Source organism: Triplophysa dalaica, chromosome 22, assembly GCF_015846415.1.
Source record: "Triplophysa dalaica isolate WHDGS20190420 chromosome 22, ASM1584641v1, whole genome shotgun sequence".
Taxonomy (NCBI): Eukaryota; Metazoa; Chordata; class Actinopteri; order Cypriniformes; family Nemacheilidae; genus Triplophysa; species Triplophysa dalaica.
The window spans coordinates 10,925,636-10,941,981 of NC_079563.1; the positions used below are offsets into that span (position 1 = coordinate 10,925,636).

The 16,346-nt window shown below is 46.1% G+C and overlaps 1 protein-coding gene across 2 annotated transcripts in view; it reads left to right on the top strand.

The window, feature by feature from the left end:
* The window catches only part of mtus2a (microtubule associated tumor suppressor candidate 2a), a 65,889-nt gene that overhangs the window by 19,880 nt on the left and 29,663 nt on the right, over positions 1-16,346 (top strand). For both annotated transcript variants that reach the window (XM_056737198.1, XM_056737199.1), the window contains exon 2: positions 13,955-15,989. In XM_056737198.1, coding sequence (XP_056593176.1) covers positions 14,199-15,989 — 1,791 coding nt within the window. In that variant the 5' untranslated portion in view covers positions 13,955-14,198. The remainder of the gene's footprint in view (positions 1-13,954; positions 15,990-16,346) is intronic.

Here is a 16,346-nt window from a genome sequence, read left to right on the forward strand (position 1 = left end):
ACCACAGATGTACAGTCGGGTCCAATATTCGCAACTGCTCCATTCTTCACAAGCAGACTCTTTCTAAGACCTGCAGTACATTTTTAAATGTAGTTCCCTTTCTGTCGGTCTCTCGACGTTGTGTCGAGAACGACAGATGGGGTTCGCCCTTGAGAACCAATCAACTCTGACTACTATAGAAAAGGCCAATGAAATTTGGCGAATGCAATTTGCATGCCGGGCTCCGCCCCCGGAAATCCGGTATAAAAGGAGGCCGGCGTGCAGCATTCACTTACCTTTTGTTCTTCAGAGCCATCGCTCATGAGTACAACTCAGGATTCAATCCTCTACAACTACACGCTGGTGCTACGACGTGTTACAGCGGATCGTCCCTTCCTGCAGCGACCTTCCCCTGGGCGTCTCGGCGGTTCCGGAGGTGTTAGAGATTTTTTCTAAAAGTCCTTTTCAGGACTGACTGAGCATTCTCCAGCGCGGCATGTCCCGCTGTTCTCTTGGGTGCGGCACCCTCATCGAGGAGGGGGATGGACACGATCGCTGCATTAGGTGTCTGGGCGTCCAGCACACTGAAGCAGCGTTCGTTGACACATCTGCCTGCACTGCGGGCAGATTGTCATTCAGAAGTTGCGGTCACGGGTGGCTGTCTTCCTACGGGAACCAGCCACCATTTCGTCTGCTACCCGGGCTGTGACATCTGTGGCTACGGCCCCGATGACCACCCACGTTAGCAGCGTTAGTGATACGGGGAACTCTGCGAACGTAAACCCGCCAGCCAAGTGCTCACGGGCCGATCGCACCCCGATTCGCTCTTCTGAACGTTCCCCAACCGGCGGTGGCATACCGTCCGGATCCTCACGCACACACTCGGAAACGATGTGTGACGTAGATGAGATGTCGCTCGCAGCATCGGAGGGAGACTGGCATCCGACTCTGCCGAATCCAAACTCCACCCCCAGCGGTCGAGTTCAGGAGGAAGCAGAAGTGATGTCATCCGTGCTAACCCGGGGATGCGTGGTTCCCGAGGTCGGTGCGCGGTGCAAACCGCGCCCACCCCGGGTGCCATGTTTTTCCCGGAGGTGCATGAGGAGCTGTGTAAAACTTGGAACGCTCCACTCACGGACCGTTCCAGTGAAACCAGCTCCGGCTCCCTTACTTCCCTCGATGGTGAGGCAGCCAAGGACTGCGTTGAGATCCCCCGGGTGGAACGTCCGCCTGCGGTGCACCTGTGCCGCGGACGGCTACCACCTGGGGGGGGATCGACCACTCCTACCGTCCAAAGCACGTAAGACTTCGGCATCACTGGTGTCGAAAGCTTGCGATGTTGCGGGCCAGGCTGCCTCCTCTCTCTATGCCTTGGCCATCCTGCAGGTCCGCCAGGCCAGGGCGTTGAGAGGGCTCCACGAGGGTAAGGCCGACCCGGGTATAATGCAGGATCTCCGTGCCACCGCTGACAGCGCTCTACGGGCGACTAAGGTGGCGGCACGGGCCCTGGGTCGGACGATGTCCACGGTAGTGGTCCAGGAGAGACACCCCCGGCTATACCTTGTGCAGAAGAGTGACAGCAAGGAAGTCCGCTTTCTTGATGCACTCATCTCGCAGGGTGGGTTGTTGGTAACACCGTCGAGGACTGCGCTCAGCAGTTTTTTGACGGCGAAGCAGACAGTGGCAATTAACCACATTTTTTTTCACGCCGCGACTCGGCCGCCTACAGGCCTCCGAGATCTCACGTGACGTCTGCTTCCCTGCAACCCAGGACCCTTTCGACATCGGCTCCGGTTCCTGTGCCCCCACAGGCGGCACCCCGGAAGCAGAGGTCGAGGGGGAAACCTCCACCCCGTCAGCAACCTCCTCGCGAGAAGGGACACTGACGGGAAGACCCCAGGGAGAACAACATCGGGCCCGAACCTTCACAGCCACGGCTCTGATCGGTCGGTACGGGACGACTCCTGCCTCGTCACCAAAGCCGGGCCCTTGTTAGGGCTTGGCGCCCACTTACTCACTGAGTTTTCTGTTCTCCCCGGGTTTACTTGCAGCCGATCGCACACTCCACTGGACTGTGCTCGGCGAACCGACCTCACACCCTGGCGAGGCGTGAGGTCGTACACATACGACAGCCGTCACCACTCTCAAACCGACAGTGCGTGCCGTTGTCCCGCCAGGCAGGTAAGCAGGCGGAGCAAAAACCTTCCCTCCGGGGACTCCCCGCGACATGGTTAGCTCCGCCAGCCGACGAACCACCCCCCGTGGGAATGATGAAGCAGACCGTCCCCTTGGTCACCCTGTCACAGTCCCTGGGAGCTCGAGAGCTGCCCACACTGTCTCGCTGGCTAATGAGGGCGGTCCGTCTTGGTTACTCGATCCAGTTCGCCAGAGACTCACCCAAGTTTCGGGGCATCATCTCTCCCTCTGTCAGAGGCAGGGACGCCTCCGTACTTCGGGTAGAGGTCACCACCCTTCTGGCAAAACAGGCATCGAGTTCGTCCCTCAAAACCAAGATGTTCAGTGGGTCACCACCCGCACTTCATCGTTCCCAAGAAAGACGGCGGGTTGCCCCCAAAGGCTGCGTACCCTGAACAGAGCACCTTCACAAGCTGCCATTCAGGGTGCTCACACAGAGGCGCGTCCTGACATCTATGAGGTGTCAGGATTGGTTCGTGGCAATCGACCTGAAGGACGCTTACTTTCATGTCTCGATCCTCCTCGACACCGGCCGTTCCCACGGTTCGCGTGCGAGAGGCGGGCATATCAGTACAGAGTCCTCCCTTTCGGTCTGTCCCTGACCGCCCTTTCTCCCTGAGAGGAGGAAGGCGAGCGGGTACTAAACTATCTCAGCGACTGGCCTATCTTGGCACACTCGCGAGATCTGTTATGTACACAAAGGGACCTGGTGCTCCGGCACCTAGGTCGATTGGGACTCCAGGTCAACCAAGAGAGGGGCAAGCTCTCCCCAGTGCAGAGCATCCTCTTTCTCGGTATGGAACTCAGCTCTGTCACCATGTCGGCACACCTGTCCGCAGTTGTGCCCAACCAGTGTTGAACTGTCTGAAATGAACATTTTAGGCAGACAGCGGTCCCCCTGAAACAATTCAGAGGCTCCTGGGACACATGGCGTCCTCGCGGGTTAATACCCCTCGAGTTGATGCACATGACACCGCTCCAACACTGGTTTCAGAGTCGAGTTCCGAGGAGAGCGTGGCACACCGGCAGCAGGCGCATGGTGATGCCGCCCTGCTGCCGACGCACCATAACCCCTAGTCTTTATGACTTTTTCGACGGACTCAGGTCCCTTTGAGCAGGTTATGAGGCAGGTCGTGGTGACGACTGAAGTCTCCCTGCAGGGGTGCGGTGTAGTGTGCAACGGGCACGCAGGTGGGGTGTTGGACGAACCCCCGCCTGCGCTGGCATATCAATTGCCAAGAGTTGTGGGCTATGCTACTTGCACTGAGCAGGCTACGGCCTCTCGTGCGAGACATGCACGTGCTGTTCCGAGGACCGCACTATAGCTGTAGCGAATACAGATCGTCAGGGTGGCGTTCGCACACAGCAGCTAAACACAACTTGCTCGACGCCTCCTCCGGTGGAGTCAACAGGTGACTCGTTCCCTGCAGGCCACACACCCCGGGCAAACTGAACTAGACAGCCGACGTGCTTTCTCGCCAGTTTATGCCTCGTGGAGAGTGGCGACTCCACCCCCGTGCAGTCCAGCTCATTTGGAGGCTGTTCGGGTAGGCCCAGGTAAAACCTGTTCACCTCCCGTAACACCACCATTTGCCTGCTTGATAGTCCCTGCCCTCGGCACGGATATCCTTGCGCACAGCTGGCCGCGGGATGGGCGGAAGCACACCTTCCCCCCCCCCAGGAGCCTTCTTGTACAGACTCTGTGCAAGGTCAGGGAGCAGGAGCACCAAGTGTTATTGGTTACACCACACCGGTCTAACCGCACTTGGCCTCAGAGCCGATGCTCTGGACAGCGACTCCCCCTGAACCATTCCCCTGACAGAGGACCTGCTCTCTCAGGGGAAGGACACGTTCTGGCATCCCAGATCAGACCTCTGGAACACCCATGTCTGGTGTCTAGACGGGACGAGAAGATCCTAAGATGGCTACTCCCCCTATACGGCTGAGACCATCACCCAGGCTAGGGCCCCATCTACTAGGCGGTTACACGCCTCTAGACGGTGCTTCTTCTCGTCCTGGTGTCTTTCTCAACGAGAAAGACCCACTGAGGTGCTTGATCAGGATTGTGTTCCCCTCCTCACGAGACTGGAGACTAACATCTCCCTTCCACATTGAAAGTGTATGTAGTCGCTATTGCCACTCATCACGACTCAGTCGGTGGAAAGTTTCTAGGGCAACACGACCTGGTCACCAGGTTCCTAAGCAGCGAGAGGGCGGAATCCGCCTCATCTTCGCTCCATACCCTCTTGGGACCCTAAGTGGTCCTGGGGAGCCTCAGGGCCCCCCAAAGAGCCCCTCGGAGGTTCCGATCTTCCTCATAGAGTAAGACGGCCCTCCTGACGGCGCTCACTTCCTTCAAGAGGGTAGGGGACCACCGAGCATCCTCCGTGTCCCTGGATTGCCTTAAACTCGGCCCTGGAAACTCTCACGTTATCTTGAGACCCAGGCCCGGATGCGTGCCCAAGAAGTTCCCACTACTCCCTCCGGGGCCAAGTGGTGAACTTGCAGGCGCTCCCCATAGGGGAGGAAGACCCAACCCGATTAGTGTTGTGTCCAGTACGTACTGGACCGCACGCAGAGCTCTGAAGCTCTGACCAGCTCCGTGTCTGTTGGAGGACAGCAGAAGGGGAAGGCTGTCTCCAAACAGAGGCTGGCGCACTGGGTCGTGGACGCCGTTACGACGGCATTCCGATCTCAGAATCTCCCATGCCCATTGGCAGTGAGGGCTCACTCCACACGGAGTTTAGCCACCTCCTGGACACTGGCAGAAGCGCCTCTCTAGCAGACATCTGTAGAGCTGCGGGTTGGGCTATGCCCAAACACCTTCGCAAGGGTTAACAACCTTCGCGTAAACCCGGTGTCAGCCCACGTCCTGCGTGGCGACATGTAGGACTGGCATCCGGGGGGGCGTATGCCTGCGAAAGCACCTTTCCACCCTCTAACAGGTTGGGTCAGTGTGCTATTTACCTTTTCTTCTTACCCGAACACATCGCTAAGAAACTGGTACCTCACCAGCCTCCCTTCTTACCCAGACACTGGTTAAGAATAGGCATTCCATCCATCACCAAACAAGCACCCCCTGGGGGCTGGCTGGGCAGAGCAGCCTTCCCCCTTAGGCCGGGATACCATGTGAGCTATCACAGATAGCTCTAACCGGACCTAGTGCTACCGGACGTCTGTAACACCCCCTCCGTGGGCTGTTCCGTCTGATGTATCCTCATGAGAATGGTTCCCACTCCTGGTAACCCATGAGCTTCCCCAGGTGGGCCTCCACCTCGCGGTTAACTACTCAGTCCGCACGTTCCATGCGTTCTCCTCCAAGGACGAGACCATACCTATATCCACCATATTCCTCCCCACGGGTAGGAGGTGGCCTCTGTAGCGCTTCTCTGATTAAGAGTCGCGCTTACCCGGTGTAAACTGATCTGGACGGCCTCTCGCCTATAGAGAGCTAAGGCCCCGTCCGTGACAGTTACCGGTCAGGGCTGTACCCATCTTTCTCCAAGAAAGCTCTGGAACCCCCCGACCACCACACTGGAAGGTTACAGTCTCACGAAAGCTTCGAGATGACACGCCCAGGCTTGTTACCGTCGCTTCGCTAGAGATTGTGACGCGATACAGCGTTGTGGCGTTTTCCATAGGCAACCCCATCTGTCGTTCTCGACACAACGTCGAGAGACCGACAGAAAGGGAACGTCTTGGTTACGTATGTAACCTCAGTTCCCTGATGGAGGGAACGAGACGTTGTGTCCCTTATGCCACGAACACGTATCGTATTCTGCTGCAGTTTGAGAGGTCTCAGGCTCTTCAGAACAAAGGTAAGTGAATGCTGCACGCCGGCCTCCTTTTATACCGGATTTCCGGGGGCGGAGCCCGGCATGCAAATTGCATTCGCCAAATTTCATTGGCCTTTTCTATAGTAGTCAGAGTTGATTGGTTCTCAAGGGCGAACCCCATCTGTCGTTCTCGACACAACGTCTCGTTCCCTCCATCAGGGAACTGAGGTTACATACGTAACCAAGACGTTTTCAAGGGATTATGCTACGGACTGAGCTCTACAAGTTATACTGTATATTTGGGCAGCACAGTTTGACAGTTTGATTCCTCATTATAAAACAACTCGAAAAATGAGATGTGTGGCATAAGTGAGGATGAAAACCTGTCATTGGCCCTTTATAAATGATCTCACATGTGTAAAGGTATACTAGAGATGATGTGGCCTGATGCATTCATATTTTAAGGCATAGGTCACCCAAAATTGGAAATCCTTTAATTATTTACTCACCCTCTTGTCGTTTCTAACATGTATTACACAAAAGAAGATATTTCGAAGAATGTCAGAAACCAAACAATGACTGTACTCATTGACCTCTATTGTATGGACAAAAGACTATTTCTAAGTCAATGAGTACCGCCGTTGTTTGGTTACCAACTTTCTTCAAAATATCTTGTTGTAAAAAAAAGTAAGAGGAAAAATTAAGAGGGTGACATAATAATGACAGTATTTTAACACAGCATACATTATTCTGAAAGGTCTTCTATCTCATTGCTTTGTCCCCTTCTGTCACAAACTTCTTCTGCTGACTCTATGGCATTTGTTTTTGCTCTCTACCTTGATTGGCACACACATCCTCAATTCATGACAGGAAAAGAAGAGCTTTCAAGTACCATTAGTTTCGCTGAATTAGGCAGGAGCCTCTGCTCGGTTCCGCTCTTCAGGCCCACCCTCGATCGCTCCCACCGTGTCCAAAGGACAGCAGAAATATGGCGACAATTAGAATGAACCGTCAATAATTTCTCGAACAGTGAGTTTTCGAATGAATTAAACCTATCTCCTTAACTCATTGTGTCGATTGAGTAATTTGAGGACGCTCGGTATTCATTTTCTGTTATTAGGAGTTAAACATCAGAAGCTGAGCGCTTGTGCCATGTCTTGTCACATTCTACCATGCCCTAATATCACACTTGATAAAACCTGTCTTCAGGATTGGCTGGCATGCTCGGTCAAACCGTAGCATCTGTTCCTGCTTTGATTGGCTTAGCTGTTGTTCCTCTTTCTGCATTGATTTCTTTAAAAAAAATCTTACAAAAAACTGAAATATGTGCCAAGTTCTACTTGTTGAAAACCACAGTATGTAGAGTTGAGTCTAAACCACTAGATGCTTTAAAGATGCTTTCATTTTGTCTTTTTATTATAATGTAATAGAATAGTTAGTCACAAGAGGCCATGTATTACAGTAAATAGCACTTTACTGTATGCGGTTTGCATTGCCTACTGAAAATGTTTTTAGAGATTGTCACAGGATTGTAGTCCAAGAAACTATAGAGCAATAATTTTTTCAGTTTTTAAGTATTTTTAAACATTGCATTTTCACATTTTTTAAACTGCAATTCAAAACCTTATTTCGTAAAAAAAAAAAAAAAGCCAACTATTGTGCATAAAAAAAATTCTTTACCGTGCCCAATTTCTAACCATAAGCTCATAATAATGATTTTTAGGTGAATCACTTCCTGTTATGTTTTTTTTACCACGGGATCATGCCGGACATGCAGAACACTCAACAAAATGACTGCTTACAATATCAGGAAATGCAATTCTGTGCAACATTTCAGTGTCCAGGAACACCTGATTCCTTTGTAAGTCGTAGGGAAGTCATAAGGATCACCATCGAGTCCAGCTGCTTGTAATTCCAGCTAATAATTTAATCTTTTATTCCCGGTTTCTTTGTTTCTCCTTTTCTCATCAGCCGTTTCACGGGTGTTTTGTCACCCAGGGTGGCCTGTCCCGACATGTTCACGTAGGAAAGTGACGTCAATGCATACCCTCCATTCCCACATATAATTATGTCTTAAAGTCCCCTTGAACTGGAAGTTGCAACCGTTTTTACTTCCATATTTTGACAAATTACCGAATGAAATTGGAATGAGGAAAATAGTGGCCGTGGCTTGTGTCATTCTCTGCGATTTGATTGGATGTATAAAACAGCCAATGCATTTTGAAATGGCACTGATAGCACTACTGGACCCGCATTGTTTTCTAAAGTCACTAGACTTTACCACCATGAGTTAACACACTTTTCTCCACAAGAGATTTGCCTACTGTGAAGGTTATATGTGACCCTGGATCACAAAACCAGTCTTAAGTAGCACAGGTACTTTTTAAGTGAAAGCCAAAAATACATTGTATGGGTCAAAATTATCGATTTTACTTTTATGCCAAAAATCATAAAAGTAAATAAGTAAAGATCATGTTCCATGAAGATATTTTGTAAAATGTCCTACCCTTCATATATTAAAACATTATTTTTGTGAGTGGATTTCCTGCTACAGCGTCTCTGATGGACAATTTTAAAGGCGATTTTCTTAATGTTCAGATTTTTTTGCACCCTCAGATACCAGAGTTATAAACGTCTGTATCTCCTCCGTATATTGTCCTATCCTTAAAAACTCATACATCAAAAGAAATCTTAATTATTCAGCTTTCAGATGATGTTAAAATCTCAATTTCGACAAATTTACCCATAAGACTGGTTTTGTTGTCCAGGGTCACATATAGGGTCCGCATGTGTTAATAACTGTTGATTTACACCTCTATAAATAAAGAACAGTGAGTTTAAAATTCAGTGGCCTTTACGCTGATAAATCTTAAAGGGGCCACATAATACCATGATAATATTATTAGTGTCAGTGCTTTTCGATAATTTTATCACATTATAACTCCTCTGTAAGCAAAATTTTTTTTATTTATTTCTTTGTGCCTTTAAAGGAATTTACATTGTTACAGTGTTCCTTCATCACAGGTGAACAGGAATGAATAAATCTCACATTGGGGTGAATGCAGTTTCCTAATGACTCCTCTCTTAAAAGTATACTTTTGAGCACCTCTGTTGCTTTAAAGAATACACATGTAAACAGCTTCGTTTTCTACCTAAATTTTGATGTTTTGATGTTTTTGTGACTCTATTAAAAGGATAGTTATGGTCGTTGATGCTAATGGACAACAGCAATCGTTTATTCATAACTGATTGTATGATACACAGCTACATGTAGTCATTTCTGACATGTCACGGACTGTATCTTCTAATGGAAAGATGGAATTTTGGTTACTTTACAAATGATAATTTGCAAAGCATTTGTTTCAAACAAACAGTCAAAAAAGCTTTTCTCTATGCTAACGTATTGCATTATTGTATGTTCTCAAAACAAACCCCATTAACAGAATACGAATTAAGTGTTATGTAAAGGTATTTATGCAGATGGTTAATGAGCATGCAGAACTGGAGAACAATAGCAAGACTTTTATAATACCTTGTTTCTTTTGCCCTTGGTGCTCACAGATTGATCTCTCAGCATTGGCTTGATTTATTATCTCGACACGAATTCACACCCGTGCATGTACATACGGATCAGACGTGTTGCAGCGGCCAATTAACAGGATCAACAACACTCTAATCAGATCTGACAAAATAGACAGACAGCGGTGAGAAAACGGGTGGGAGGAGTCAAGTAACTGGGGTTATAGCTGCTTCTATCACATACCCTTCTCTCTTGCTGCAAGCAATATGGATTGTTATATTTCTGGAAACGCTACAGATGACTGTTTTGTTTATATATTTTTAATTATATCAGTTTATAAAATGGATAGTTGTGATTCGATGAGCCGAATTTGAATACATGCACACCTGGGATTTTATATCATTTCTGCAAATCACTTTGTTGTATGACAACTGAAAACAAGCATGCAATAATCAATGATTATATTGATATTGTTGTTAATTAATATTGTACTTTTATCTACAACAAAGCTGTCTGTGTTTGACGAAAACCTTGTCTCTCCATATTTTGTCATTTGATTATTTTAACGTTCTTTCTGCCAGTTGGTTTTGCAAATATTTAAGCATTAAAAATCATAAAAAATAGCTTTTGTCTAAACTTCTTAACCTAATTGGATCCACAAACTGCCTGTAAAACCTCACCTGGCCTCCATTGTGAATGAAGAGCACATCTTTGATTGTTTTCAACACAAAAGTGAATACTGAGCAGGTTCATGTAAAACTCTTTCTTAACTCAACAAACCCTATAAAGGTTAATTTTTATGTATTTGAGGAGTGGAAGAGTGTCTTAGTAGTGTCTGAGTATTTTGTTACCAAGTCATAGCATCAGATTTTAGACAAATGACCCCCTTGCGCCTGCATTGCTTCAATAAACTTGATAATTTAACGTAGTGTTTTTTTTTTTAGTTTTCCATTTTTCCAAAGTTTTGGACAAACAAGGTTTCTGTCAGACATTGATGATAGACTCATGTTGGTTTTAGGAAACAAATCATTTCAGGGTATGAAAACATAAAAACATAAACACAAGTTGTCACTTTATAATAAGAGTAATTCCAACAAATGACAAAATTACAAATGGCTTTTTGTGGCGTTTTTTCTTGTGACCACACATAAGTAGGCTACATTTGTCTGTCACATGCTGAGAATTGGATCTGTGGTTTGTTGCTTTAGGCTGAAGCCTGTGGTTGGTTGATAGAAGTTGTTCTAGAATCGACCAAGGATCTCGATCCAGGAATGTGCCCTACTTGTGGAAAACGTGTTATGCGTTGTTTGTTTCAGGAACCTCCGGCTGCAAGTTACTGTAGCTCAGCGGGAACTGAGTGAAGAGCTAGAGAGAAACAAGCACCCAGGAGTTTGTTAGCAGCTCGGAGGCAGATTGTTTTAGACTAGAACAGGGTCTTTGGGGTAGAGTTCTCTCTTCCAGCTCCCTATTGACCTGGCTCTGCCTTAGAGTCAGTGTGTTAAAACAAGACAACCAGAGGCATTTACCCCATCTGCCATTTAGTGTATTTCCTATAGTTTACAGTGCAGTTCAGCATTTTGATTGCGGCAGTAAATTTAATATAGTGTGAATAATAAATACATTGAGTATTGAAAGATGAGCAGTGCTGCTGCGTTATGAACCAGCTGGAGCGGTTTGATAGCCTTTGCAGGAAGACCACCAAGGAGAGCATTGCAGTTGTCCAATCTTGAGGTTACCTGGGCCTTGACAAGGAGTTGTGCCACATGCTCAGTGAGATAGGGTCTAACCTTTATAATGTTGAATAAGGCATATCTGCATGACTGTGCTGTCTTTGCAATGTGATCATTGAAGGACAGCTGCTCATCAAATATGACTCCGAGGTTCCTGGCTGTTTTGGAAAGAGTGATTGTGGTATGACCAAGTTGGATGGTGAGATCGTGTTGCACCGTGGGGTCACAATAGAAGTGAATGAGTACCGCTGTTTTTTGGTTACTAACATTCTTCATAACATCTTCTTTTGGCTTCTGCCGAAGAACGAAAGTTATACAGGTTTGAAATGACATAAAATGATGACACAATTTTCATTTTGGGTGAACTATCCCTTTGAAAGGCACATATTAGATCTGCTCAAAGTAATGGCATTCAGTTACTGTAAGTGGTTTAAAAAAGGAAATTGTTTCATGACCTAATCTTTGATGATGTGCTCCAATATACTCAGTAGGCAGAACTGAAGATATAAACAGGGCATCATTACAGAAACACTTGAACAGATTGCCTCGCAAGCCAATCACAGCCCTAACGCATCCCTGTGATAAAAGCAAGAGTGTGTGTCCTGGGGTTTAAGATTAGCTCCCCGTTGATACTTTGTGTCAATAACACTTTTATTTATGTATACATATGCATATTGGTGTGATTATGAGCCGGTGCGGTGTACCTTGATATCAGTCTTAATTTGCCAGTAGGAGTGTGGGTGGGTGATTTCAACATTCATCAGTCTGCAGTATTGTGGGTGGAACTATGTGACAGTCTGTTGCCGCGACATCAATATGCTCGTTCCCGGTTTGTTGCCCATTTAACAGGCTGTGTTATGGATCGTATGGGCTTCTCCATAGTCCTCCTTTCTGATTTCCTGCACAAACACACTTATATCCTCAACTTGACGGCTGACGTGATTTAGTGGTCTTCGGTGGATCCGAAAGGCTCCCATGTCCTGTTAACTAATCCAGTGACTCAGTATAAGCAAAATCATTACAATCAATGTGAAGTGAACAGTGTCTGGTAAAAAAAACAACCACCTTTTTCGAATCTCTATTTTGAGATTGATTCAAGCCCATCTAGTCAATGTCAACCCACCCACACGCTTTACCCAGTCAGCACATGGAGGGACCCCAACCCCCCTTTTTCCTCCCGGGAAAATGTCAGACTGACCTTCCTTTGTTCTTTTCTTTGGTGCGGACCAATTCGCCATAAGGGAACACTCTCTGTTTTTTTGTCCAAATGATAGTTATATGCATGCAGCTGTTGTTTGTGTTGGTTTTTATAGAGATGCAAAAACAAAAACACATTTGATTTATTTTCATCTTGTCTCTCGTAATTCTTTCACCAACTGTGAGGCTTTTTTCTCACGTGAGCAGTGTTGTTAATTACAGCATATTTTACACTCTTTACGTCTTTTTGTTTTTGGGGTTAAATCTGCACGGGGAGATTCCAACACACGTCTCCACTCACCTCACCTAACCAGCACATCAGTCTTCATTTATGCAAATTGGTTTCCTGATTTGGCCGTACGAATTCTCACCAATGGAGATTTTAAAAATTAATTACTAGAGAGGGGGAGGTATTGCCATCTGTCTTTAAAAGAGTGAGCCAAAGACGCCACAGATATACAAAAGCTGTTTTGTGTTAGTCGCCTTAGACTTTTGTTGGGTTTTACATCCGCAGCTCTTTATTTACCACGCATATTACATCTTGCAGCATATTGGTACTATATGATGGACTATGCATTTTCCCACTTGATAAAAATATGCAATAGTAATGATAAGTTAATGTCAAAAAGGCTGAAAATTGCATAGGCAATTGGCTATACTCAATCTAAACTTGGACATCAGTGTGTGATTGTTAAAAGAAAGAGAAACCTGTTGATGATAGACCTTTAATTTTGCTTCTCTGATATTAAGTTTAGGCGAAAATGTCAGCAAATATATGGTATTTACTCGATTTTGTTCTTACCAACATATGAAGATAGGACGAATAAAGTTGTATTTATTCTATTACATACGGTTAAGTCAAGTCTGAATGTACACACCATTTAACTCTGTGTTCAGAATGTGGTGCATGCCCTCAAGCTGTTTTAAATTCTTTGAAAATTGCAATAAACTCCTTTCCACAGAATTATAAAGCTGCTCAATCTTGTTGCTAATCTTAAAACATAGTAACATATTTCTCTGTGTTTTCTAGGGCTATGGTTTACCACAACATTCTCATTTACAGCATCATTAAAGGGATAGTTCGCCCAATCATGAAAAATCTGTCATCATTTACTTACCCTCATTTCAAACCTGAAGAATGAAGAATGTTGGTAGCTGAACAACGACAATACCCTATCACTTCTATTGTACGTACTCAAAACTAACATCATGTCCATACCGGATGCGGATCGACACGACAAGAGACAACAGAACGCATTAGAACCATTTTGTCCACACCGGACTTGGCGCGGTGCAACGATCCCATTAAAACTTGCAGAGTCCGGTGTAGACACGGTGTAATGCAAGTCAATTGGTACCTCAATTGTTCAGTTACCAACATTCTTAAAAATATCTTTGTTTATGTTCTGCAGAAGAAAGAAAGTCATACTGGTTTGAAATGACAAGAGTGTGAGTAAAAGATTACAGAATTCTCCGTTTTTGGTTCACTATCCCTTTGATGTCAACCCCGTGAATGTTGTGATGTAAATTAAGTAATTTTTTTTCTCTCTATGCAGGGTTGGCTTCAAGTGAATAATCAAGACATTTCAAGGTCCTAGCAATGGTTATGATTTCTTTACATGCTCTGCCCTGCTGAGAAGCGACAAAAAACGGTTCCTTGGCAGGACATTGGAGAAGCAAAGGAAGGAATGCAAGACGAGGTTGTGATTCCATCCGAACTGAAAACTTTAAAGGCCTAGTAACAAGAAGAAAGAAACTAAACCTTAGATGGATCCACAAAGAGGCTATGGCTGATACAACATGAATGTTCAAAGAGAGCTAGGAACCGGTGAAGACAACCAACAAGAAGACATAAACAAGCAGACGTTTTTAGAACGAGCGGGAGATGCTAATGCCAACCAAATATCCATAGAGGAAATTTATTTTGATGAAAAAGAGCACAGTAGCCCACGACCCTCTCTTACATCTCACTCTGAAGCCCAGGAGAGGATTATCATCTGGGGAACGCATGCTCGGAGTGAGGACCCAGAGCTGGAAGAATTTGAACTTCTGGAGTGTCAAGAGCTAGAAACATTAATTGCAGATGAAGAACACAGAGATCGGAGAGTGAGGAACAAAAAAGTAACAAAGAACTATTCTGATAGACTGTCAACATTTAAAACAATGACATCTGCTGTTGGAACTGCATGGAAAGACCACAATGAGAATCACAGGGTGGATGGAGGTGCAAATGAGAACACTCAACCTCTTGACCTCAGGACCTCCAGCTCTCGTTCTGGGGAATATAGGACCCTGAGGGAGGCCAGGAGTGGTTCTGAGAGCAATGTCTTTTCATCTTCACTTTCTGCAGTTACCAGCCTCAGTGGAAGTTTAGCCAGTTCCCTGGACAGTGCAGGCCGCACGCAGCCTCTCTCTTCCCAGTCCACCAAGTCTACCTCAGGCAAAGGCAAGAACCAGCAACTAGCCACTATTGAGTCCTACACCCACTCAGATAGAAACAAGGAGCTTCCCAGGGATTTGGACCAAAACCACAACTCAACCACACTGCCTCAGGAACCACAATATGACAGAAGTAAGCTAATCACTCCAAGTGTGGGGTATCCTTCACACAGAGGAATACAAATGCAAAAACTCACCACAGATGCAGATCAGAACCAGGGGAAAATGACTTCATCCGAGTTGCCCAAAGGTATGGTGAGAGTGCTACCTTCTTGCAGGCAACTAGTACGACCTCTTTCTACCGATACAGATAAAAGGCAAACCTCAGGATATGTCAGCACAGACATCCAGATGGGACACCAGCCTTCACACTTCTCAGAGACAAGTTATAGCCATCAACAAGTTCAGCAGACTACAGAGGTCAATATTAAGTCCTCAAACACAGGCTCAGAGATGCTTCCTAACCAGATATTTACAGGAGAGACTCAAGGCTTGAAGAGGCAGAGCTCTGCAGATCGTCCTGACAGTCCCTCAAGCCTAGAGAGAAAGACTCACTTCAGCCGCCGGACCTACAGCAGTCCGACAAGACCATCGACTCCTCCATCCCCCAGAAACACTAGGTCACCTCAGAGACAGCATTCGTCTTCGCCCATCAAGACGTTACCTTCTCGGGGTCCACAGTTGGGTTATGCTGTATCACAGGGGTACAGCTCTGGTTTAAGAGCTCCGGTCAAAACTACAATCAGCACAAGCATCCATAAACCTCCTCCAAGAGAGACCTCCCCTCCATCCAAGTCCCCACCAAAGCCAAAAAGCGTTCGCCCCAAAATCATCACGTACATTAGGAAGACCCCACAAATTAAACCACAGTCCCTTGATGGAACTTATGATGTGTCATCCTTACATACGAAACTTACAACGTATAGTGGTACTCAAGCCAAACCAACACCAGGAGATCAAAGGGATGCCCCTGTGCTGAGTGCCTCAAACTTGCTCTATGATAAATATCGCCAAGAGATGCAGAAAGTCCGGCTCTTCTGTCCTGGACTTATGGTATCTGGCATCAAGCCACCCAGCAGTACCATGCCCCACAAAATGACAGGGAGGGCTGATAGCTTCTATGGGTCTCTCAACAAACCAAACTCTGCTGTGGTAAGTAATATTTTACACACTCACTGAAAAAATGGGCCAAAAAGGAACAAACCCAACCATTGGGTTGTAAATGAACTTATGCTGGGTTGTGTTAGCTTAATATGCTGAGGTGTTTCAACCCTCTATTGGGTCAGATATGAATATTTTCTAGGTTAATTTAACCTAGAAAATTACAATTTACATTCTCTTAATAATTTAGGACTTTTAATTACTTCTTTACTTGCTTTTATAAATACACCCACTTTTTAAATTTGGTGCCATATTTTGAATGCTTTAATAATGTATGTGTGTTTGAGAGTTCAAATAACACTGTTTCCTAGATTTAAGTTTATTGTGTTAAAACATTGCACTTTACCA